At 43.3% G+C, this 25566-nt stretch overlaps 1 protein-coding gene across 3 annotated transcripts in view; it reads right to left on the bottom strand.

The window, feature by feature from the left end:
- The window catches only part of ZFP64 (ZFP64 zinc finger protein), a 76027-nt gene extending 54178 nt beyond the window's left edge, over window positions 1-21849 (bottom strand). For 2 of the 3 annotated variants that reach the window (XM_037811753.1, XM_037811750.1), the window contains exons 1-4: window positions 21660-21849; window positions 18346-18585; window positions 2117-2278; window positions 1153-1215 (exon numbers count right to left, since the gene is read on the bottom strand). In XM_037811753.1, the coding sequence (XP_037667681.1) occupies window positions 1153-1215; window positions 2117-2278; window positions 18346-18585; window positions 21660-21705 (511 nt within the window). In that variant the 5' untranslated portion in view covers window positions 21706-21849. The remainder of the gene's footprint in view (window positions 1-1152; window positions 1216-2116; window positions 2279-18345; window positions 18586-21659) is intronic. The other variant, XM_037811752.1, reaches the window with a different exon arrangement.
- Between the last annotated feature and the right edge of the window lie 3717 nt (window positions 21850-25566).

The following is a 25566-nucleotide window of genomic DNA, read 5'->3' on the forward strand; positions in this document are numbered from 1 at the left end:
TGCTCTTTCCACTGGGAATGCTAACCCACATCTGAAACCTAACATGTGGATAATTACAAATGACACGATGCTGTGAGGCTGATTAGATCTGAGAGTGACTCCAATGGAGTAAGGCGATCACTGGTCATGGCCAAGGAATGTCAGAAATAACTGTCAGAATTTCATTTTCCACAGGCTGAAGCTGAAGAATAGACTTTGGGCAATTGGTGAAGCCAAAGCCAAATTTTAGTGTGTCTCTATTTTATGCAGACTTATACTCTTTGAATTTATACATGTCTGTGTTGTTTGAAGCATAAGCATCTTTCAACTATTGTTAAAAATAGTCTAAAAGCAATTCCATCTCCATGCAGAAAATCTGAGAAAAATGAAAATAATATACTATTTTATATTTATATTTTATATAAATATAAATGATATACTTATATTATTTAATATTTAAAATAATATATTAAACCTATCCAACTCGGCCACCATCAAAGAATGAATGAAGTTATTTCGGGATATTTGTTTTCCCTATTGCTTTGCTTTGTTTTGTTTGGAAATGGTTTTTTATTTGATAAACAAAGTAACTTTAAATTAAAAAAAAATATATTAAAGAAAATTAAAGTCTCCAGAAATAATCATCTATTTCTTTTTCCACATATTGATCATTTTATTTCCTTTTGTTGGAAAAGGATTTATTTATTAAATTCCCCTTCAAAATCGTAAGAATACACACTCACTGTATCCAGTGATACAATATAAACATACATAAAGGAAAAGCTACTATTCCCCCGCCTCATCCCTTGAATCTCTATCAATCACTACACACACATACATATATCTTTATAGGATTGTCTCCCCAAGATGAGAATACGTGCATTTAAATTTTCATTAATTTTATCAGGTTAGTTTTCAAAATGGCTGTCGTAATTCACTAGCAAAGTTTTCTCACATCCTCTCTAGCACTGGACTTTATTACTTGCAGCATTTTCTGCCAAGATAATGTGTAAAAACAGGCACCTTATCACCTTATTTTTATTTAATTTGTATTTGCATTTTCCTGACAACCAGTCAGATCAGCATCATATCATGCATCTGACTAATCTAGAGCCGCAGCCCCCAGCACAGAGCAGGTATTCAGGGCACACGTGTGAAATAAACGTGACTCACCCGTGTGAATTTTTAAATGACGCTCCATGTCCTTCATGCCATAGGCAGTCTTGAATTGGCAACCTAAAAAAAACAAAGAAAGATTTGCTGTAAACAGAGACCTGATAACTTTAGAGTGAAGAAAATTGCCAGAAACCACCTTAACCAATTGATCAAAGTTAACATCACAGTAATGGGACAAATAGGTATCCCGGGCCTCCCGACACCATGGTCCAAGGACATTGTCACTTCTGTGGTTCATGAAAACAAAATGCAACTGTGATGCTGGAGTGGATTCTGACCACGGGAAAAAATACTTTTCTTTTGATATAAAGGACATCAGTGGGACAATTGCTGAAATTTGAATAAGGTCCGTAGATTTCATAACAGTATGTATAAACGTAATAATGTTAATTTCTTGATTTTGTTGATTGTACTGCGGTTAAGGAGACAGATGTCCCTGTTTTCAGGAAATACACACTGAGGTATTTAGGTATTTACTCTCAGATGGTTTGGAAAAAAATATATGTATATACAGAGAAAATGACAAAGCAAAAATGATAAAATGTTAATATTTGGGGAATCTATATGAAAAGAATACTGGAATTTTTAAAATGACTTTTAGAACTTTTTTTGTAAGTTTAAAATTATTTCAAAATAAAAATTAAAAGAAATTAAGGAAAGAAAGTAATCTTTCTGGATGTCTTCCTAAGCTATTACACAGGAAGAACATTTCACGTCAACTTGAAATTTCACAAGTCCCATTTCAAAGTTCTGTGTCTTCAAAAGTCTGACAGACCACACGAAGATGATTAGGGAAAGTGCGAGCCCAGTTGGGTGTGCTCATGTAAGGGGCATGGGGCTCTGTGATTTTCAAGCCAGGGATAGCATCTTGGAGGATGTTGTCATGGCATTTAGAAGAAGAGAACCGGAACCTGGTTAAGTGTCACACCCTCTACATAGGAGGCTGTAAAGCTGTCTTTACCTGGATAGCAGCAGTTGAGCCTTTTCTGAGCAGGCGGAGTGGCGGGCTTTTTGGCACGTGACTTGGTAGGGAGAGAGATGACAGTGGCCGTCTGGTTTTCATTGCTTTCCGTGGGCAGGTATGTTTGATACCCATGTTCAAAAACAAATTCTGGAGCTGAAACTAAAAGACATGATGATTACTACTTTTGCCAGCCTCGCTTTGTGGAGGATGAACATGCTCGACTTCTTTCCCAGTATCCTTTGCTGCTTACAAGTGGTCATGCGACCCAGTTCTGGCCAATGAGCCACTAGGGAGTGCCTGTGAAAGAATTGCTCCTTGATTTAAAAACAAAAACAAAAACAAAAACAAAAACATAGCAATGCTGAATGGTGTGTGAGTGTGGTGGAAAGGGGAAGTTTAGAGCCATATATGTCACTAGAAGGAAAGCCAGAGGTTAAAACAAGGGAGTGTATAACTCAGTAAATCTTGTGGCGGACAAGGACTGTGATTAACAGTACAAATATAAAAATTTTCTTCCATGAATTAGAACAAATGTATGAAACTGTTACAAGGAGTTAATAATAGAGTGCTATATGGGGGAAAATGCACCTATTGAAAACTTCAGACCATAGTTAACAATAATATCTTAATATTCTTCCATCAACAGTAACAAATGTACCACACCAATGCTAGGGATCAATGATAGGGGATGGAGGGGTGGATAAGTGGTATAGGATGTTTTGGTTTTTCTCTTTATTTTTTCCCTTGGAGTAATGAACATGTTCTAAAATTGATTGTGGTGATAAATGCACAACTATTTATTTTGTATATTTTGAATGGATTGTATGGTGTGTGAATATATCTCAATAAAAATTGCATTATAAAAGAAAACAAATAAAAATAAAAACAAACAAACAACAACAACAACAAAAAAAACAAGGAAAGAGACACAGTTGAGAAAAGCTCATTCTGCTGCCCTGGCTGCCTCTACTTCCTATCTTTGGACATGCTGGAGGATGTGATACCTGGTTCTATGGCAGCCATTCTATAACCAAAAGGAGAAAGCAAGATAACCCAATACTGAACCAGAGCTCTGAAACCACCATAAAAGTAGATTTCTTGTTAAGTAAACAATAAATGTCCCTATAATTTATGCCAGGCAGGTTTTCTGCTAATTGCAGACAAATGCATTCTACTGATACAGGCACTTTCATAAACTTTATCACAAAATCCTAACAAACCACCCAAAAGGAACTGATAGAAGGAATCTTGGGCAAAAGATTACAAATCTAATTAACACTCTCTCTAGCACATGTACCCAAAATCCTTCAGCTCTCACTGAAGTTTTTGAGAAAAAATGGGAAAAAAACAAAAAAGAGACCAAATATGAATGGTCATTTTAAAAGATAAAACAGACAATAATTTAATCATTTAGTCTCACATTTAAAATAATTTAGCCTCAAATTTCTTTTGTCCTTTTTTTGCTTATAAAAGAATTTTGTGACTGCTTTGTTATCTAAACTTAATCTATGGTTTGGGGCTTGGAAATATTTTCTTTCTTCCTTTATTATAACATAGTTGGTCACATGGAGATTTGGCTGAAAATGAGGAGTAAATATGACTAAATGAAGTTTTGTTCATTGGGTTAACTTGGCAGGCTGAGAGGACCTAGAGATGATTTTGAAAACCAGTGTCACATTTTGATTCCCAAACTTAATTCACTGAGGTACCATCTTTGCCATTTTTACTATTTTACTTACTGACTGTAATTATTTAACTAAACATCACTACCTATTATGACTTTGCTCCAAGCAATAATACCCATGCCATGGGATTGTGGTACTAGTTATATTTTATTTTATTCCTTAAAAAAATGCCATATTTATTTGGATCTAAGACGTTATAGATTCTAAGATATACCTTTATTTTTTGTACTATTAATTTTAAAATTGCTGCCAATTAAACACATCATGACACAATGCTTTCATATTCCTTAGATATTTTATTTTATATCAATTAAATGGAATCTTTTAAACTTCTTGGGTCATTTGACACAAAACCCAGGCCCCTGATCTCCATCTTTTTAGCCTCTTTGGCCATGACAGGTGTTCTAGTTTGCTAATGCTGCCAGAATGCAAAACACCAGAGATGGATTGGATTTTATAAAAGGGGGTTTATTTGGTAACAAAGTTACAGTCTTAAGGCATAAAGTGTCCAAGGTAAGTCATCAACAATCGGGTACGTTTACTGGAGGATGGCCAATGGTGTCCAGAAAACCTGTTAGCTGGGAAGGCATGTGGCTGGCATCTGCTCTGGAGTTCTGGTTTCAAAATGGCTTTCTCCCAGGATGTTCCTCTCTAGGCTTCAGCTTCTCTCCAAAATGTCACTCTCAGTTGCTCTTGGGGCGTTTGTCCTCTCTGGAGCAAAAGTCTGCTTTCAATGGCCATCTTCAAACTGTCTCTCATCTGCAGCTCCTCTCTTCTCAACTCCTGTGCGTTCTTCAAAGTGTCCCTCTTGGCTGTAGCAAGCTCACTCCTTCTGTTTGAGCTTATATAGTGCTCCAGTAAACTAATCAAGGCCCATGCTGAATGGGTGGGGCCACACCTCCATGGAAATCATCCAATCAGAGTTATCACCTACAGTTGGGTGGGTCACATCTCCATGGAAACACTCAAAGAATTACAATCTAATCAACACTGATAAGTCTGCCCACACAAGACTACATCAAAGATAATGGCATTTTCGGGGACACAGTACATTCAAACCAGCACAACAGGATAATTCTGATGCATGTCAGAGAACACCTGGGTTTTAACAGCATTGGTGTTTGAGTAAACTCATGGCTTCAATTTTTCTCAATTGAAATATGTCACAGGAAGTTAAGTGGTTTTGTTTAAAGTCAGGAGGAATCAACCACACCTGCCTCTTGTTGAAATGTTTTCCACTATTTTGGGGGATCTGGTTACTGCTTCTGCTTTCACGTGCCCTGCTTGGACCTCAAAGAGTGGTCCCCAATCAGCAGCAAATTTACAAAGGCAAATTTGTGGGCTCCACCCCAGACTAGAAACTCTGGGGATGGTGCCAGGCAATCTATGTTCTACAAGCTCTCCAGGTGATTTTGATATACACTCAAGTTTGAGAACCACTGGCCTAGACAATCCTTTTCCAAGCATCTCAGCAATAAAAGTTAACCCAGCTTTGTCTAACTGAAGGAATCAGCCATTCTTGCTTGCTATTTTGCAAGCTCTTATGGAGCTAGTCATTCTTCCAACAACAAGCATTTGCTTCATTAATAACCAATGGAATCCCTGCTACACTGTTTCCAGGAATTTGGAATGTGGGTACACAGCTACCTAACATTTTAAAGCTGAATCATCAGGCAATATCTTGGAAGATGTTTTAAACAGCAACTACACTCAATATATGTAGTTCCAAAAATGCCTACAGCCCTCTCTCTTGCTAAGCCAACTTTGCATAATTAACTCACTGCCCTTTCCCCTGTTTGAGACATGACTCCCAGGGGTGTAAATCTCCTGGGCAATGTGGGACACGACTCTTGGGGATGAACCTGGACCAGCATCGAGGGATTGAGAAAGCCTTCTTGACCAAAAGGGAAGAGACATGAAACAAAATAAAGTTTCAGTGGCTGAGAGATTTCAAATGGAGTTGAGAGGACATTCTGGCGGTTATTCTAATGTGTTATATAGATGTCCTTTTTTAGTTTTTAGTGTACTGGAATAGGTAGAAGGAAATACCCGAATCTGTGGGGATATACATGGCGCCTACTTTATAAGGTTGGTTGTGAAGTTTTTAATGAGAGAATTCCCTAGTACAGGGTGTGGCCGTATTCGAGTCTCAATGAACACTGTCTACGACAGTTGAAGAGAACTGGACACAGGCACCACTTTCCAAATTCTCAACTGGATGATAATGACCTAGGGTGACCAATCACCCTTGTGTGCCCGGGACTGAGGGGTTTCCCAGGACCCAGGACTTTAATGCTAAAACCAGAATGGTGGGTCTCGCTATCATGACCTTCCAACCTCTGCCCTGCAACTGTCAGCACAAGAGACCCCCTGAGCTGGAAGGTGCCCAGTGGGGTGGGTGTGGGAAGCCTACCATGGGGCCAGGCCCTCTCTACGGGTCAGCTCATGTCATCCTTATAACTCTTCTGGAAGGTCAGTGCTGGGAACAGGGTCCTCTTGAGCCTGTGACTTCCTCCCTCCCAGGACAAAGGCTGGGCTTCCTGTCCTAACTGCCCACATACTCTCCCCTCCCACGAGCCCCAGTAGCCCTTTACTGGGGAGTCACAGCAGAGGGGAATCACAGGGGCATCCCAGTCCCAAGAAAGGAATCTTGGGGAGGCAGCAAGAAGCATGGTACATGGGCAGGTTAAGCACAGCAAAGGGACTCAGGCACCCAACTGCAGGGCTCAGTACAGGGGTGGGGCTAACCACATGCAACAAGAGTCCCCCCAAAGTTAGATGGCTATTAGACCAGTGTTTGCTCAAGAGCTTGGAGCTCTGAAGTCTAAACTCTCTGAGCCTGTTCCCTCACCTAGAAAATGGGGACAATTTCCGTTCCTATCTTCTAGGGCTGCTGTAAGAATTAAAGCTCGGACATGTAGTTAATTGCTGTTGTCATTATTCATTAATTTATTCAGCAATTATTTCTCTAGCATCTGCTATATGCCAGGTGCTGTTCTAGGCACTGAAAAAAGAGCAGTGAGCCAAAGGGACAAAAATGCCTGCTCCTTTGGAGCTGACATTTTTGTTGGGGGGGTGGTGAATGTATAGATAATAAAGTAAATAATTTAAATATATAGTTAATCAGCTAAGGGATACAGGCAGTGCTCGGGACTTGGAATTTTACATAGGGAGGTCCAGGAAGGAGCCAGTAAGGTGACATGTGAATGTAAAACAAGGAAGCACATAATTATTATAGTACTCGCACACTGTTGCAGGTGTCTGGAATTTAACAGCAACAAAGGGGCACTGGGTGACAGGGCATCTCACACAGCTACCCAGCCCGGGCTGGAGCCTTCTGTTGGCTTTAACAGCATCACCCCTTCCCATACCCCCACCAACTCAGATCCTTTCCAGGATTCCCTGTGATCAGCAGGACCTGCAGAGATACCCCAGGAAAAGCCTTCCGGTTGACTCGATTGCTACCGGGCTGCAGTCACCTGTAGCCTCCCTTATCCCTTCAGTTATCTGGTGATCTGTGTGCTATCTGATTAAGACGTCACTCATTCACATCACTCACTAGCCAAAGGACCTTGACCAAGTCACTTAAATTCTCTGCTCTTCAGTTCCTTTGACGATAAAGTAGGGCTATCGGCAGTGACCTTAGCTCATTGTTCTAGTAAAGATTCAAGACGCTACAGGTACACTCAGAGCTGGGCACACCACAAGGGCTAGATAATTGTCAGCTGACATCACTGTAATTATAAAAACAGTTACATATTATTAGTCAATGGTCTGTACTCAGGTTTGGTATGAGTAACATTGACCCTGGAAATCTCAGAGTGCCCCACAGAAGTGAAAGCAGTAGGGACAGCCCCAAGCATCTCACATGTGCTGAGTGCATGTCTCAGAGCCCAAGGAGAGCGTCTGTCAGACCTGCTCCTGTGTAAGAATGTTCTCCAGTCCTTCTTTTTATTGCTTTATGTGGGGCTCTCATTTCCAACTTTTCACAAGGGCGCTGAGCCGCATCTCCTACCCTGACGGGGCATTAAAACAATGTCCTTGCAAGGAGAGATAAACTACCCTCCACCTCCCAGCCCCCCACCCCCCACACCAGCTGCTCAAGGCCCCCCACACTTGCTGCCAGCTTTCGGTTTCCTTGATTGGCTTCTGGGGATTTCCCTTGCTGCCCTGTGCGTTCAGGTGTGCATCCAAGAGGCTGACTTTTGTATTTAATCCTGATTTGTAGCAGGAGGGCCCTGGGTCTTCTGGGTATTCATCTGTTCATGAAATCACTTAAAATGTAAGATTGTTACATGAATTTCATAGAGAACCAAAATCTTTTTTCCGAAACTTCTACTTGTTAGGCTTCTGTGAACGACTTGAAGCTTTTCTACAAAATTTTCTACAAAATTTCCCCTCAAATATCTGAAGACAGCTTTCACATCTCCCCAACCCAACTTGCTCCCCCCTTCTCTTTTTCATTAAAAAAAAATTGTTTTTATCCTTTCTTTCTTAAATAAAAAAATATTATTTTTTCAAACTACAAGTAAAAGCTAATTATAGAAAACCTGGGAAATTCAGAGGAGTGTAAAGAAGAAAATAAAAACTGCCCAACAATGTCACCACATGGTATATGAGCATTACATACCCATTATATTCTTTACTTTTTCTCCAAAGAACTTATCTCTACTACAATTCAATAGTTTATTCACTTTGACCATCCTCTCCTCTATTTGGTTGGATGAACCATGTGAAGACAAACATCTTGTCTTTTTCCGTCACTGTATCCCACACCAAACAAAGAACCCGGCAGAGGACAATTTAACAACAAAAATTGATTGCATTAACAACTGAGTAAATGGCTAATGTGTCCTCTGCATACAGATTTGAAAAGTATAAAACTGGGACCATGATTTAAATAATTTTATATTCTCTTTTACTTTTACTACTAAACAATGAGCATTTTGCAAAGTTATCATTCATCAAAAACACAATTTCTAATGGCTACACAATATTCCATCATTTTGTTTGTAGCATAACTTAATTAACAATTCTCCTTTCTTGGACATTGAGGCCCTTTCTGGGCATTTACTTTTTTTTTTTTTTTAGGGATTTACTTTTAAAAATAGCATCTATCCAGGACTTTTAACCTATCTTAGTTTCTTTAGATAAATTCCTCTAAGTTGAAGAACTGGGTCAAAATAGTATGGACATTTTATTGGTTGGTGACACAAAATTATAGGGTCCTTCCAGAAAACTTAAATCAATTATATATTCTTCCCTTCACTTTTGCTATCATGCAGACTGTTTGGCAGGAAACAATGAAATCATTTTAGTTTGGTTTGCAATTCTTTTAAAATTAGGGAGAACCAACCCCCTTTCAACATTTCTTGTCCATTCACATTTCTTTTTTGTGAACTACCTGTGTATGCTACAAGCCCATTTTTCTAATGGAATTTTCATTTTTCTCATTGATTTGTAAATGCTCTTTTCAGATTAAGGATATTAAATCATTGTCATATGCCTAAATCCACTGACCTTTCCTTCCGTGGTTTTTTCCAATGCTTTTATGCATGAGATTCACATTTAGGGTATTTGATCTCCAGGCATTCGTTGCGTCTGCAAACTTTATCATCAGTGAATAGGATGGAGATAGAGTTCACTCTCAGAGAGAAAACCCATCCCCCTTTTTCTCGTAAAGAAAGGTTTCTTATGCCCTTTCCATCTGTATTATACATCTGGTCCTGGTCGCCATCATTCAAACTCTGCCCCTTCCCCAGGGCGGGGAGCCTTGGTGGCCATGTTTGAATCCCTGGCCCCGCCCCCTCACCCTGCCATAGCTGATTGGACCATGGGCAGACACTGACGGAGCTGGGCCAATCAGATTCTCTTGCTCCGGAATCTTAGGAACCGGGACTAAGATGTTCTGGTTTAGTGTATACTATGCTTCTAAGAAAAGGCGGCATAACAGTTAGGAGCAGTTGCGTGTCCTAAGTAGCAAAGAGAGCTGCCCCGCAGAAGGAAGTCTACGGCAGGGCTTCTCAAACTGTAATGTGCACGCAGACCATCTGGGATCTCATTAAAACGCAGATTCCCATTCAGTAGTTCCGGGTGGGCCCGAGCCTGTGCATTTCTAACAAGCTCCTAGGTGGTGGCAAGGGCCCTGGACCACATGTGGAGAGGCAAGGGTTCAGAGCGCCCTGCAATTTTTCTGGCTTCTGGTTTCAATCTCGTTTTGAGACCTACCTGCAAGCCTACCTTGCAAGTCTTATTTCCTCTATTCCTAGAAATAGTCTTCCCTTTAGCTGAAGTTCTGTCCTCAGGAAGAGAAAATTAGCCTGCACTATACTAAGAATGCATTGAGCAGGAAATAAACCAAAGATCAAAAAGCAAAACCCACTGGAACGGAGCTTCTTTTCACTCACAGTGCTTCCTTTTGTGCTTCATCAATTCACTGTGGAGCATTTGCTGTGTGCCAGATGCCGCTTCCAATCTGTCTCTGTCCTTTTCCCGCCTTCTCCTGGTCCAGTGGTTCTCAAACTTGATCATGTTTCAGAGATTCTGATGCAGAGATCTGGGGTCAAGTCTGATGTCCCTTGCTGGCTGAGTTTTACAAGGTTTCCGGGTAACTGTTGCACAGCAGCGTTTGAGGACCCCTGCTCCAGCCCATTCTAACTGGGCACTGGTAGGAGTGTTGGCTTTGCAGAGGGGTCCTTTGGGATTGGATTCCACTGCTGGCCCCTTCTCCATGTCCCTTGCTGGCTGACTTGGGGAACAGGCAAGTGTCCTAATCTTGGCCAATGCGATCCGAAGGCTCTCTCCTCCCCTTTTTCTGTCTGTGGGCTTTGTCGACTGAAGACATGTCTATAACAGTGCCAGCCATCTTGTGGCCACGAGGGGCAGGGCCAAAGGATAAAAGCCCCGCCCCTTGCCGCGCAGCTCAGGACAGCCAGAAGAGCAGAAGCAGCCGGCACCATTGAGCTGCAGGGCCTACCCGGATCCCCCCTGCTGTTCCTGTCGTGGGCGTGAGCAAATGTCTTACTGCTGGTTCAGGTTCCCAGGACGCTGCTCAGACCCACTGAGATATTATCTCCAGGGGTAGGGGCCTGGGTATCTGCATTTATTAACAGACCCTTCAGGTAGCTCTTATATCATAAACGGGTTTGAAAAACAATGCAATGAGGACTTTACTAAGAGGCAGTCTGTCTAGCAGTCAAGAGCGTAGGGTGTGAGACCCAGTTTTGCCTCTTTCTGGTTCTGTCATCTTGGATAAATTATTTAACCTCTCTAGACGTCAGTTTCCTTATAGGTTAAATGGGGATTATAATTATTAGTACCTAACTTTTGGTTGTGAAAAACTAATTCATATAAAGTACCGAGAAAGTGCATGACACAAAAGAAGCACTATACAAGAAACAGCTATTATTATTGTTACTATTAGATCCTTCCAGCAAATCACAACATAGTTTGTCTTACTAAATCACTCACATGTTCAACAACCTTCAGTGGCTTCCCACTTCAGAACAAAGACTGGAGCCGAAGCATGGCTCATACTGTACACTCCCTGCCCGTTTTTAGATCCTGCCTTGAGCTTCCCCACCTCCAAACCACTGTTATGAAATGCCCTCTTCCTGTCACCTTCCTCCCAAAGGTAGATGTGTCTTTCAAGGCCTGGATACCTTTGATCTCATTTGCAATTTTTTCCCCCTAGCTTTCCCAGCTGGGGCCAGCCTACTCCCTTCACTCTTAGCTGGTCTTGTGTGCCTTATGGCTAAATCTTCCTCCCCTCCCCAGGGACTCTGAACTCTCCAAGGGCAAGCAAGCATCTCCACATCAGGCGGCTTCAACACCTGGCCCACAAAAGTCCCCAAAGCTGCCCTCACTGAGCAGGTGCCCTGCCAAGTGCTTCATGCCCACTAGCTGAGTTAATCCTTACAGCTGTTCTTTCATGCACTCCTTCATTCAGTGAATGTTTTAGCAAATGCATACGATGTGCTAGGCACCAGTGATGGGTGACAGGAGTGCAAGATTGACTGCAGGACACCTACAGTCCAGTAAACTAGAAATGAAACCCACTAACCTGGGGCCCACAGGCTGACCAAGGCATTGGGTTCTTCTTTAATAAGTCTTTCAAAATCCATTAGGTGGGATGGATCTTCCATATATCAATGTCCTCTGGCCAAAGACAACCAGGAACACATCAGTAGTTTAATAAGTTGGGTTACTACTCATAACAAGCAGGGAACCTCACACCAAGGGAACTCTGGAGGGTTTCAGTCGGAGGGTGTGATGGTTATGTTCATATGTCAACTTGGCCAGGTGATGGTGCCTAGGTGTTTGGTCTAGCAAGCGCTGGCCTGACTGTTACTGGGAGAACATTTCATGGATGCAAATCATCAGTAAGTTGCTTGTCTCTATGGCTGATTACATCTACAATCAACTGAGGAGATTGCCTTCGGCAACGAGAGATGTCTCATCCAATGGGTTGAAGGCTTTAAAAGATGAAGCGATGATTTCAGTAGTCAGAAGAGAGAATTTCCATCTCTACTTTAGCCAGCCAGCTTCTTCTGGGGAATTCATTAAAAACCTTCACTGGAGTTCTCAGCTTGCGGCCTGCCCTGCAGAATTTGGACTTGCCCATCTCCAAAGGTGCATGAGAAAATTCTTATAAAAATCTCATAATATTTACAGATATCTCCTTTTGGTTCTGTTTCCCTAGAGAACCCTAATACAGAGGTTGTGAGAAAGGACTTATTACAGGTTTGGTTGGGGCTCATGTTCGATGATTCTGGAGAGGGTTCAAGGAAGCCCAGATTGGATGCTGTCAGGAAGCAGGAATAATTGTATGATTTGGTATCTTAATAAATATTATCAGGAAGGAGAGAAGACTAAAGCAAGGTTAAACCTGTAACATGCAGAGCAGCAGTGGGTGCTCAGGTTAGCTGGTAGAGGATGACGTTTGGCACTTTGTGGCCTGGACAATGTTCATATTCTGGTCTGTGTTCAGACACGATTGCAGAGTGGTCTTGCATGTCTTGATCCACCACGATCACAGGGTGGGCCTTGTTTAATGCTGATGTTCCGTGGAGTTGTTTATGTTCAGTGGGAGAACAACATGACCAACGCTGAGTGCTGGGCCAGCTCCCAGCAACACCAAGATTGGCTGATGATGGTTCAGGGGCTGCTTTACCTTCTCATTTAGTTGGCCACAAGCCCTCCCACTTCTCCACTGTGTGTATCTGCTGCTGCACACGCTGACCCCTGAAAACATCTGAATTCAGTTCTCTGGCTAATGAAAGATTGGTACCAAACAACTAATTAATTACTTAACTGTGATAAGTGCTAGGTGGGGGAAGGCAGTGAGAAACCTAAACTAGGCAGTGGGGGTGAGAAGGGCAAATCAGGATGAACTTCTAGGTGGAGGTGATTTTTAACCTGCAACCTGAAGAGTAGGAATTAAGCAGAAGAGGCAGGAAAGATCATTCTAGGACCACTGAGCAACTCAACTAATATTGGTTGTGGGCTTGTTGCCATTTAATTTACTTTTTGAGTCCCCTAATTTGGTAATATCAACAGCTAACACTGAACAGCTCTAAGTGTCTTCCTCGTAGGAACCCACTGATCTGCACTACATCCGCACTCACACAAGGTGAGAACTAGTATTACTTCCATTTTACAGTTGGGGAAATGGGAACACCAAGACTGTAAGTTACCTGCCCAAGGTCACATGGCTAGTAAATGGTGCACTGGGATTTGAACACAGGCAGACTGGCTCTAGACCCCAGAACCTTAACTACCAATCCTGTTGCCTCTCTATTCTTGTTCCCACTTTAAAATGAGACACCAGGAGGTAATGTAATTTGCTCACAGCCATGCAGTTCTATGTAGCTCACATTCAAACTCAGGGGCCTGACCCCAAAGCCCCATGATTTTAATCCATGAGCTGAGAAAATGCATGTGGGATACTTCCTTTTCCCCCAGCATCAACACCTGATTTTACTGTTTCTTTGTGAAAGTTCTTAAATCAAACACCAAACAATAGGTATTCAAAGCTATAGGGCAGAGAATAAATTTACTTTATACCCAAGTGTTGCTGGACAGACAGGAGACATGTGCTATGTGAGAAGAAAGAGGAGAAACGGTTTACTTTCATCAAGGACTGAGGAGAGGACAAAGAAATTCAGGAAAATGTCCAGGTAAGGGTCTCTGGAGAAAACTGCTGGGTTTGGGGAGGTCACACTGTGGCCTTGGGCAGTGAATGATTTTCCACCCTGGCTGAGACTAGAATCCTCTGGGAGCTTGTTAAAAATACAGAAGGCCTGAGCCTCTGCCCCAGAGACTGGGATTTAGGAGGTGGGGCCCTGGCACCAGGGTCTTTAACCAGCTCCCCAGGAATCCTGGTCCACAGACACGTCTGGAAACTGCCAGCTAGCTGAAACTGAAGCCCCAACTTCGGGGACGCTCGGCCCAGAATTTAAAACAAACAAACAAACAAACAAACAAACACAAACGCAGGTTTCTGCTTTTTTGCTGGCATAGAAGCAGGAACAATTAGGAGACGAGTCAGATTTGGAAGATGCTACAAACCTGTAACATGCTCACCATCCATTACATTAATAAAAGCAGTCACTTATTAAGGGCAGTTGCATCCCAGGCCCTTTATGTGAATTAACAGAGAATCCTTGCAGTGATGCAGGTACTATTATTACCCCTTTTTACAGATAAGGAAAATTAAGCTACAGAGTAAGTGACTTGCTCACAGCCTTGGGCTGTTAGTTGCAGATCAGGATGCCATCTACATGCAATGTCCGTCTCTCCTCCCTTTGACACTGCACAGTACATGCCACCATGAATTGGGCACAAAGGGGACTCAGGCCTGGCCTGAGTGTATGGGGAGGGAAGCAAAACTCAGGCACGGCTAGAGCAAATGACCGCAAGGCAGTGGAGATGCCAAGAGGAGGGTGAACATCTTTGAAGAAAGAACTAGGAAAAGAAAAGGAGCAGTGCTTTGGGTGGAGGAAGCTTCATTGATGGATGTGAGATCTGAGCAGTTGCTCATGTACTCAGCAAATATCGAGGGCCTCTGTGCTCAGCGGCATCCTGGGCCTGGAAATCCAGGGGTGAACAAGAGGGGTGCAGTCCTGACCGCTGGGTTGCTTATGGGTCAGGGATGAGGATGGACCTTAAGTATGTTCCACTAATTATCATTTATTTATTAGGAACCTGACCTGGTCTGGGGGTCCGTGTGTGCATGCATGTGTGTGTGGTGTCAACAAAGGGCTTCTGGAGGAAATGCCTTTAAGCAGAGCTCCAATGTATGCATAAGAATTAAGTCGGTTCCAGGAAGTATCAAGTGTCCAAGGCTAAAGGAAAGGGGACTCATTCTGAAAATGGAAAGGAGTTCATCATGGCTTCTGCAATACAGAGAGATGAAGCCAGGTGCTTTGTGTGATGAGCCTTAAAGTCTTGAGGCTGAGTTAGCCTCAGTCAGGCAAAGGCAGGAAAGGTATTCCCGGCAGAGGGAACAGCACATGCAAAGTCTCAGAACCCAGAAAGATGCAATGACCACAAATAGAGCACGGGCGTCCCCACGCAGCTGGACACCTGTTTTCTATGCTTCACACTCAGTGCAGGGGGTTACAGGGAGTTTGATTTTGGAGGGAGGACATTGAATGCTAAGGCTTCTGGGAACAGACCAAAAGGTAAGAACCCAAACACAAAAGTCCCAGGTCTATCCTCAACTTGTGGTGGGGCCTTGGCCACATCCCTTCCCCATTTGCAGCCTCAATTTTCCCAGCTGTAAAATAATTGGGTTGTACCAGACCCATCTCAAAAGCATTTTCTTGTTTCAGATTTTTCTGGGTGACTTCCTTTCCAAGACGGAAATTGAAATAAACTCAGGAGAAAAGTGGGAAGGCCTAGAGGAACTTTTATTAAGCTTTGTGAAGTGATCAGTTTATTTGATTAAGTTTTAAAAACTCAACAGAAACGCTATTATGGATGGACTAAGATAACAACCACAAATTGCTCATTGCCAAAACAGTTAAACGTCACACCAATGTACAACTTATAAGGTGAAAGTCAGCTTCCCCACTTCCCAACTTCACTATTTGGTAAACACACTTGAGAATAAAGTAGAAGCACATGTGCTCAATCAGGTTCATAGATGTATTCTGGTCAAAAATTTTTAAAATTGGGAAATTTCACATTTTCCAGCTTTTCTGAAAAACCCAAATTTCTAACTGGCTGGTTACGAAGAGCAGCTGCACCTGCCTTCTCAATTTCACCACAGTCCCTACCACACTCTACTGCCTTATGCACAGTCTACATCTGTCACTAATGTCACCTGCATCACCCGTTCTAGAAGCTTTTCTTGCATATAATATATAATATGTATGCATATGTATTTTTTTATGCTTACTTGGAGAATCTTTTAGCTTCCCTTTTCAAAGCTAAATTGTACTCTATTGAGTAATGAATCTGATATTTATTGATCCAACTCTCTTTTGGCATATTCATAGACAGTTTACACTTTTACAAATATCATATACTGTAAACAAATATTCTAGTATATTCATTTATGAAGTTCCATAGGATAAATACCTAGAAGTAGACTTACTGGGTAAACGTTTTTATGTTCATTTTAACATTTGAAAGATATCACAAAATTGCCCTCCAAACATGGTATACAAATTTACGCCACCAGAAAATGAAAGCAGTATCCTTTCCGCTAGCCATATTATGATTTGCATTTCTTTAGCTACTAAGGCAGGGGAGCCTCCTTTCATGTTTAATGACCTTTTTATATATCACCAGCTGCCCTGTGCCAACTCTCCCACTTGGTTCTATTCCTCAATCAATACTGATTTTAGGAGTTCTTTGTATAGTATATGAAGGACATCGGGCTTCAGTCACATATGCTACGAAATTTTTTCCAAGTTGTTTCTTTTGACTTTTGTTTATACTTTGTTTTTTTTACATTGGAAAAATTGTAACTTTATTTGTAACCACATTTATGATTTCTTTCCTTTATAGGAGGCCAGGGGGTGAGTCCACAAACCTGTCTTCTTTGGTAGGTACAGTATTAATATATGTATTTTTAATTTAAAAAATCAAATACTTTTAGCTAAGGAATACATTCTCCATTTCTGCACAGGCCCCAGTACTGAATGTACTAACTACCTCATAGATGGGTTCCTTTAGACCTTTAAAGTCATCTGTCTGGCTCCTTAACACAGATTATATGTGTGTGTGTGTGTGTGTGTGTGTGTGTGTGTGTGTGTATGTGTATAATATTAACTCTAGAACATTCATGATTTCATTTCAAACACTTAATTTTGATCCATTGGTATCTATAATATTAACTCTGGAACGTTCATGGTTTCATTTTGTACTTAATTTTTGCTCCATTGGCATATATTATATTAACTCTAGAACGTTTATGCTTTCACTTTGTAAATTTACATTTTTGATCCATCTGTAATTTACCTTCGGTGGAGTGAGCAGAGACTACCGAGAGCAGGGAGAAGATTTTCTGCTTTCTTGGTCAAAGGCATAGGGGAGGGGAGGTGCGCTGGGTTGTAAAGTGTCTCCCCCCAAAATTCATTTCTACCTGGAATCTGTGCATGTGACCTTATCTGGAAATGTGGTCTTTGAAGATGTGATTGAGTTAAAACGAGGTCATACTGGATTAGAGTGGGCCCTAAATCCAATGTGAATGGTGTCGTTATAAGAGGGAAATTTGGACACAGGCACAGGGACCCACAGGGAGAAGAAGGTCACGTGACAATGGAGGTGGAGAGTGAGTGATGCTGCCCCAAGCCAAGGAATGCCTGCGGCCACCAGAAGCTGCAAGAGGCAAGGAACGGATTCCGCCTGAACACGGCTTTGCTGACATCTTGATTTCAGACATCTAGCCTCCAGAATATAAGAGAATAAATTTCCATTGTTTTAAGCCACCCAGTTCGTGGTAATTTGTCACACAGCCCTAGGAAACTACTACAGAAGGTATCAATGCCTGTTTGTAGATTTTGTGCTTGGACCTCTGCCTCATCTTCTTTCCTTTTGGGCTTCAGCCTGTGCATTTGCTTCTTCCTCCACTTGGCTCTCAAGGCGCTGAGGTTTCTAACAAGATGCTAAGGTGCTAAGGCTGAGAGCTATCTCAATATTTTTTTAGAACACCTTTTTGTACCTTTACACAATGCAAATTCAGGGATCACACACACACTCCCATCGCCCAAAACAACCACCTTTTTTACTGTGATGTATTTCCTGCAAGCATTTTTTCCTTAGCATACAGGTTTTTGCTTTAGAAAACTGATTTTTTTGTCTGTATTGTTTAATGTGTGACAACACTTCATAACTGCTAATACTTACTGTTTTAACCTAGCAGTTCTCAAACCTGGCTGGGCAGCTGGCTTCCCAGTGGGGCTTGTTAAAAATAATGAATCAGTAACTATAGGGGGTAGGCCCTGGGAAAATGTATTTTTAACAAGTTCCACAGAGGCATTTCGAAGGTAGCCAGCCAATTCTAACTGAGCCCCCTGCCCCCACTCGTACCTGTGATCGTCTGGGTCTCTGAGGTGATGGTTCTGGTGGTAGCCTGAGTCTGGGTGGCTGGCACCGTTTCCTCCGATACAAACTGGACCGTGCTGGGGGCTGTCCCGGTTGTGCTGGTCAGCTGGCAGCCACTTTGCTTGTGAGCTACAAAGGCATCCAGGTTGTTAAACTGCTGCTTGCAGATGCCACAGATGTGGATGTCGGGAGTCAGCTCAACCAGCACCGTTGTGCCACCTGGAACTCCATGGGACAAACGGAAAGTCAAGATCAATTGCAAAAATCTATAAATTACAATGAAAACCAGATTCCATGGTACAAAAGAAGGGCATGGCGGCAGACATGGCCAGTTGCTGGCCCAATATCCATCCTACTCCCTTTTTCTTCCTGGCAAACAGAATCCTAATTCTATCCTAGCAGCAAAATGCCCAGATCCAGGTGATGGCCTAGGATGCATTGTAGCAATGTGGGAGTGCTAGTGACACCTTGGACAAGAAAGTTCTTTGATGTGTGGGGTTGCCCTGCACTTTTCAGGACAAGCAGCCATCTCCTACCCCAACTAAAAGCTAATTGTACCTCCCAGTCATTGTGAAAGCCAATCCCCCTACATTGCCAAATACCTCCCTCATTAACAACCAAGTGTAAACAATCTTGGTCCTCTAAATACTTGGGAATCCCTCCAGCACACTGCTGGAGGAGTTTCTAGGAAAAGTTTGGCTTTCCTGATAAAAATGACGCAGACAAGTTTGGCACTATCTCCTGTCCCCTTCTTCTTCTGGCCTTGAATGCAGAGGTAATGCCAGGGGCTTCTGCAGCCATCTTGTAACTATGTGGAAAATGCTAAGATTCCCAACAGATGCTAGCCCTGACTTCACTGATCCCCTGAACCAACCCTGGAATCATCAGCCTCCAGACTTCTTGTTAGCACAGTGAAAATGGGTTTTCTGTTATTTGTAGCCAAAAATCATTCTTAACTGATAGGGACCTTATTTCTCTGTAGCAGTGATAGTAAAAGTTAATACTGTGTTACTATTTGTAAAGCCTGGCACTATATTAGAAAGTGCTATATAAATGTTTGTTAAATAAATGCAATTAATAAATTTCTAGGCAATGTGACTACCTTAATTTTAAATTTTTAAATTTTCTTTGCCTTATTATAAGATAACCATGCTTATTACAAAATATCTGGAAGAAAAGAAACAGATAAAGAAGCAGGGGGAAAAATCACCCACAACCTTTCCACCTATACCTACCATGAACCTTAGGAAATATTTTTTTCCATTCATCAGTTTTTTTACACTTTAAAAAAATGGCATAAGATCATAATGCATTGTAAAATTAATCTTTTCCTACATAACATCACACCCACATTGTTCGATTACCATTAAAAGCTCTTTATAAATATAACTTTAATGGCAACACGTAATTCCATAGTAGCCATGTGTCAATCTTCTGAGCTTACAGTATTTACATTACTTCCATTTTTCTCCAGGTCTAACAAATATGAGAACAATCTTTGTGCATAAGTGGTTGGTGTTCATGCATCTTAACTTTCTGAGCAATTATATTTACATTATATCCAATTTTCCCCAGGTCTAACCAAGACAAGAAATCTCTGTAGAAATACAGTGTGATTGACTTGCTAAGGAGAGACACCTAGAGCTAGAGAGGAATGTTTCATAAGCCATCTTGCAGAGTGACCTGTGCACTTAAATACTTTGAAATCAAAGCGTGGCTGGAAGGAATGAAGCCTTTCCTTCTCTGCAGCACTGCTTCCCTCTAGCTACTGAGGTACTCATTGGACTAAGGAAAACCAGGAATTGAGCAATGAAGTGACTTGCATCCCTGAGAATTCCTTAATGATAGAACAGGACTGATATCCAGGCCCAATTTCTCATCAAGACAGTGTTGCAGAAAGTGCACAAGTAATGACCTACACCTGCATCGAACTGCCACTTTCGGCCTGGGTTTCCTAACTGTAAAATGGGGAGAAGAGGTCTGTAACTCATAGGACTGCTGTGAGGGTTAAATGATGTGGTCCTTGTGAAAGGCAGGCACTGGGAGCCCCCACAGGGCATGCTACCTGCTGTGACTATTCCTAAGGTACTTAGCCTACCTGAATCGGAGAGGCTCGCCGGCTGAAAATTTGTAATAATAAATATAACTACTCTGGGAACTCGTAGTGATAATTAACTAAGACCAAATAAAAGGCAGTGGGCATACGTATGTGTTCAACAATAAAGACGACAAAAAGAATTTACTTCAGAAGGTTCTCCAAACCTATCTCAGAATTAGCACCACCTGGGCGGGGCAGGGTGGGAGTGAGTGTTAAAAGTGGAGGTATCTGAGCCCCACCCAGGAGATACTGACTCATAGTGGGTGTAGGTGGGGAAGTGGGATTTGGGGAAACCTGTGCCTTTTACAAGTTATGCGAATTAGTACTCAGCCAAGTTTGTGAACCAACAGTTTTGTCTCCAAAACTGTTAACAGTTGCAGCTAATAAGCTGAGCGCTTACTATGTACCAGGTGTCTGCAAACCCCCAGCTCAAAGGTTCTAAAACTTTATTATGCGTTTCTGAATCGCCGAGACAGTGAGGAAAAGACAGCAGATTCCCGGCCCCACTTCCAGAGAGCTGATGGGTGGGACCCAGGAAAGCTTTTTTTTTTTTAAAAAAAAAAAAAAAAAATGAAGAGAAAAGAAAAAAAAAGAAAGAAGCGCTCGCGCTCCTAGGTGGCTGGTTTGCGCTCAGTTCATGGACCACACTTTGGGAAACAATACACCAGGCGAAACCCAGTACTTGCAAAAGGCTGCTACCCTCAACGGGAAAATAAAAATGAACCCACGGCCCCGTTTCCCAACCAGAGCTCCAACCTTTTAGGTGGAAAAGGCTTGCGATGAACCGGCAAGCCCAGGCGGCCGGACCTTATGAAATCCTCCAATCCCAGGCTCCAGGGATTTCGAGCCACAGAGAGAAGTTTCCCATCAGGGTTGCCCCTAATGCCCCCGAACTTCTCCTGGGGGGCGGGGAATGCCCCTTGGGGGTGGTGGTGATTGTCTCCATGGCGTGCCCTCCACCCACCGTTCCCTTCCAAGGGGTCTCGCAAAGCTGGAGGGCACCTCCCGCCTAGTGCCCTGTTGGGTGTGCCCCCACCCTAAGCCCGCTCCTGCGCCCCCTGCACGGCGCGCCCGCCGCGGTCCCCGAGACGCCAGCTCGCGGCAGTCACCCCGATTTCGGGGCCCCGGGCCTGCTCGCTGCGTCGCAGACGTGCTTGGGCCCGGGCCCCGGAGCGCGCACTGCGCCCGGAAAAGCACTTACTTTGCACCGAGCCCGGGAAGCTCTCGCCCTCGCCGCTCGCGTTCATGGCCGCAGACTGGGGGGTCCCCGGCCAGCCGGGGCGCCAAGGTGGGGGGCGTTGATTTACATGGTGCACGGACTTTTCCTTTTATTTTTCCATACCCCCGCCCCCCCCAACCTTCCTTCTCCCAACTCTGCAAGGCGGGGAGGACGGATGTAAAGCAAGCTCCACTTCCGCTACCTAGAGGGCGCTGGCCCAGCCCGGCCGCGCGAACCTGGCTTTGCATCAGCGGCTCCCCGGGGAGGCTGCGGGGAACTCCCGATGCTCCGGCCGCGCGGGCCTGGGCCCGCGGCAGCTCCCTGGGGATCTGGATGGGGACACGCGCTCCGGCGGGTGTGGGGACTACGGGCGGCTAGGATCGCGCCTCCCGGCCGCGGCACCCGGCGCCCCAACCGCACCCCTGCGTCCGCCTTTGGCCTTGCCAGCTTGGGGCGCTTTTGCACCTGCCGTCTGGGCGTCTGGCCCCCGGGGCAGCCGTGCAGCGTTGCTCTCGGGGCGCGACGTTGGGTGGCACAGAGAAGTGCTGCAGTTGCGCCGTGGGCGCGCGTGGGCGCGACGGGCCTAGGAGAGGACCCCTGCCGGGCGTCAGCGCTGGTCAAATCAGGAGAGTGCTGGGCGGGTCCCCTGCCCAGGTAGTGAAATAAAGAGGACAGTGATGGTGGGGATGATTATAGTAATAGCCTGACCATAACTCCTGAGTCCCCTACTCCAGGGTTTCCCCAACTTTATTATGCATCAGAATTACCTGGAAGCTTGTTCAAACACTGACTGCTGGGCCCACCTACAGTGTCAGATTCAGTAGGTCTGGGGAGGGTGTGGGTGGGACCTGGGAATTTGAATTTCTAAGTTCCCAAGTGATGCCCCTGATGCCGGTCTCTGGTGTCCACACTGCCTCTCTGATCTGTCTGTGCTTTCCCTGACCTCATCTCTTACTGCTCTCTCCCTTCCTCCTCTTCAGCCCCCTCCTCTCTGGTTGTCTCTCTGTCACCATTCAACCCTCCAGCACATTCCAGCCTCAAGGCTTTTGCACTTTCTCTGCCCTCTTCCCTGATACCCACCTCCCACCTTCCCTAAGGCCTTCAGGTCCCACCCAATGCACCTTCCCTGGGAGGCCTTCTTTGGCCAGCCTTTTTAGCATTGCGAGCTCCCTGTGCCACCACCTCCCCTTATCTCCCTCCTGCCTGTTTTAGAACTTACTACGTTTAACATACATGTCTGTATGTGTATCTCTATCTTGTATACTGTCTGCTTCCCTCCACACTCAGCCTTTACACTCTATAAGGCCACACAGAAGCTGTGATTTAAAAAGAATCTCTTTGTTTCATGGCTGTATCCTCAGCAACTACCATGGTGCCTCGTGCATAGTATTTTCTCTGGAAATGAAATATTGCTTGTATGGTTAATGGAAATTTCCCTGCTGCCAAAGGCCTTATTTGTTCATTGAGCAACTATTTATGATGTTAAATACTCTTGTGCTAGCCCCAGGAGTTAGGAAGGTGACCCAAAGGTAGTTTGTGCTCTAACAGAACTTGGCTTGTGGGAGGAAGGCAGTTAACACTTAAATATCAAATCAGCAGTGTGATTTCTGATAGTGATAAGTTCTCCAAGACCATAAAACAGAGATGTGATAGGGACTGGCTGGAGTGGTCAAGGAAGGCCTCTCTGAGTAGGTAATATTTCAAAGAGAGCTGGGGAGGAGGCACCCCTGTGAGGAGGGGGTGGAGAGGAGGGGAATGGGGAGAGGAGCAAGAGCCCTGAGGTAGGAACAAGTTAGATGTGAACTGGCCATTGCTCACCAGTCCTGCTACAAGTCTTACCACTTGCCACTGCATTGCTTACACCAGTTGTACTCCTTGCCTCCTTGCTGTTCTGTGAACATGCCCATTTCTTCCTGCCCCAGGGGCTTTGCATCTGCCCCTCCCTCTGCCTGGATTGCTTTCAGGTCATCCAGGGTCAAACATCACTTTCTCAGAGAGACATTTTCTGTCACCTCTTTAAAGCACTTCCTCCCTCACCCCTGTCTACCAAATCAACTTCATTACACCTGTCCCTAGCTGACATAATCCAGAGAGGAACTGCAGCTTAGGGCAATGTTGACTTATTTTTTTATTGCTTGATGAATGTTTACATATGTGTACTCCTGGGTAACCCCACCCAGATCAGTATACAGACATTTCCAGTCCCCTGCTGGCTCCCTCAAATACCTTCCTGGTCAATGCTACTCATGCCCCTAACCCTGCAGGGCTAATTAGCCTCTTCCTGACTTCTTTCAGCTCACTGGTTTTGTGAGGGCAATATTTTTCCTATTTGCCTGAAGAGAAGAAGCACCTACAGGGCTCACTAAAGAACAAATGCTTGAGTACCCAACCCAGACTTACTGCATCATAATATCCTAGGGTAAGTCTTTGTAATTTGCATGTATTTCACAAGTGCCCCTTATATAATTCTTATGATGTAAGTCTGGGTATTACCGGCTTAGTGGTTAAATGCACAGGTCCTGGGGTCAGGCCACTCCACATTCATGCACATTTTGATGCTATTACACTTGTTGGGTGACCTTGGGCAAGAGATTGAACTGCTTGGTCTCAGTTTTCTGTAAATTGGACGTAAGAGTGGTACCTGCTTCGTTAGGTTCTTTTGCAGAGGAAATGAATCAATATGCATACAGGGCTTAGAATAGTGCCTGGCTCGTGTAACTGCTTAACAAATCTTAGCCATTACCATTTTTATTTACATTTGGTTTTGATCTTTCTCCCCACCAGATTGTAAGCTCCCTGAGAACACAGACCTCGTCAATTTTATTCACCGTGTGTCCCTGGGCTCTAGAGCAGGACTTAGCACAATTTTTTTATTGACTGAGTTCACATCTTTCTGTAAGCTCCATTTTAAGCCTTTGCTGCCAGGCCCAACCAGACCATCTCTTTTGGCACACAGAGATCACTGCAGTGGTCTTTTTCTTTTCTTAAAATGTTCTCTTTTTATTTATTATTCTTTTTTTTTTCACGTCTATAATTGTTTTTCTTATTACAAGAGTATTGCAAGTTCTTGGTTAGAAATTTGAAAAAAATAATATAGAAAAATATAAGGAAGAAAATAAAATCCACTACCCAGAAATAACATTTTGATTGATAAATATACAAGCTTTGTGTGTGTATGTGCGTGCATGTATTTGCATTCATACACACTCTCACACAAATTGTATTTAAATATTTTACAAAAATTTTATCATAATTTACATGTTTTAACCTCCTTTCTTTGCAATGAACGTATTATGATCATGATTTTTAAAATTGTATAAATAATACCAACAATGCCTGAGATCCCACAAACCAGAGATAACCAGTATTTACATCTTTATGTACTGCCTATCTTTCTGGGCTCTTTCTATAGAAATATAATAAAATGAGCCATATGAATTGTTGATATTTGAATATTTTTTATTTTAAACTGGTAGTTTCTTATGATTCAACTTAATATGTATTCACCACGTTAATGTTATACTTCTGGGAGAGACTGCTGTTTGTGTACCCATCATCTGTTCTCTCAATGTTTCTTAGAATACAATTCCTGATTTTTGTTTGGCACATGGCCTCCTGCCAAAAGACACTGCCCAGCCTCCTTTGCAGCTAGGCATGGCTGTGTGACTAAATTCTGGCAGTGCAAATGGAATGTTGTGTTATTCCAATTTGAATGGAGTGTTACAACTTCTGGGACAGCTCCTAAAAAGTACAGATGACGTATATCCTTTGCTTCTTCTTCTTTATGCCTTCCTTGCTTGGAATGGGTTCTAGCCACCATTTTGGACTATGAGAAAGAAACTATATTCTAGGTATGGCAGAGTGGTAAGCAGGAAGTAGCCCAGGTTCC

Source organism: Choloepus didactylus, chromosome 19 (assembly GCF_015220235.1).
Source record: "Choloepus didactylus isolate mChoDid1 chromosome 19, mChoDid1.pri, whole genome shotgun sequence".
Classification (NCBI taxonomy): Eukaryota; Metazoa; Chordata; class Mammalia; order Pilosa; family Megalonychidae; genus Choloepus; species Choloepus didactylus.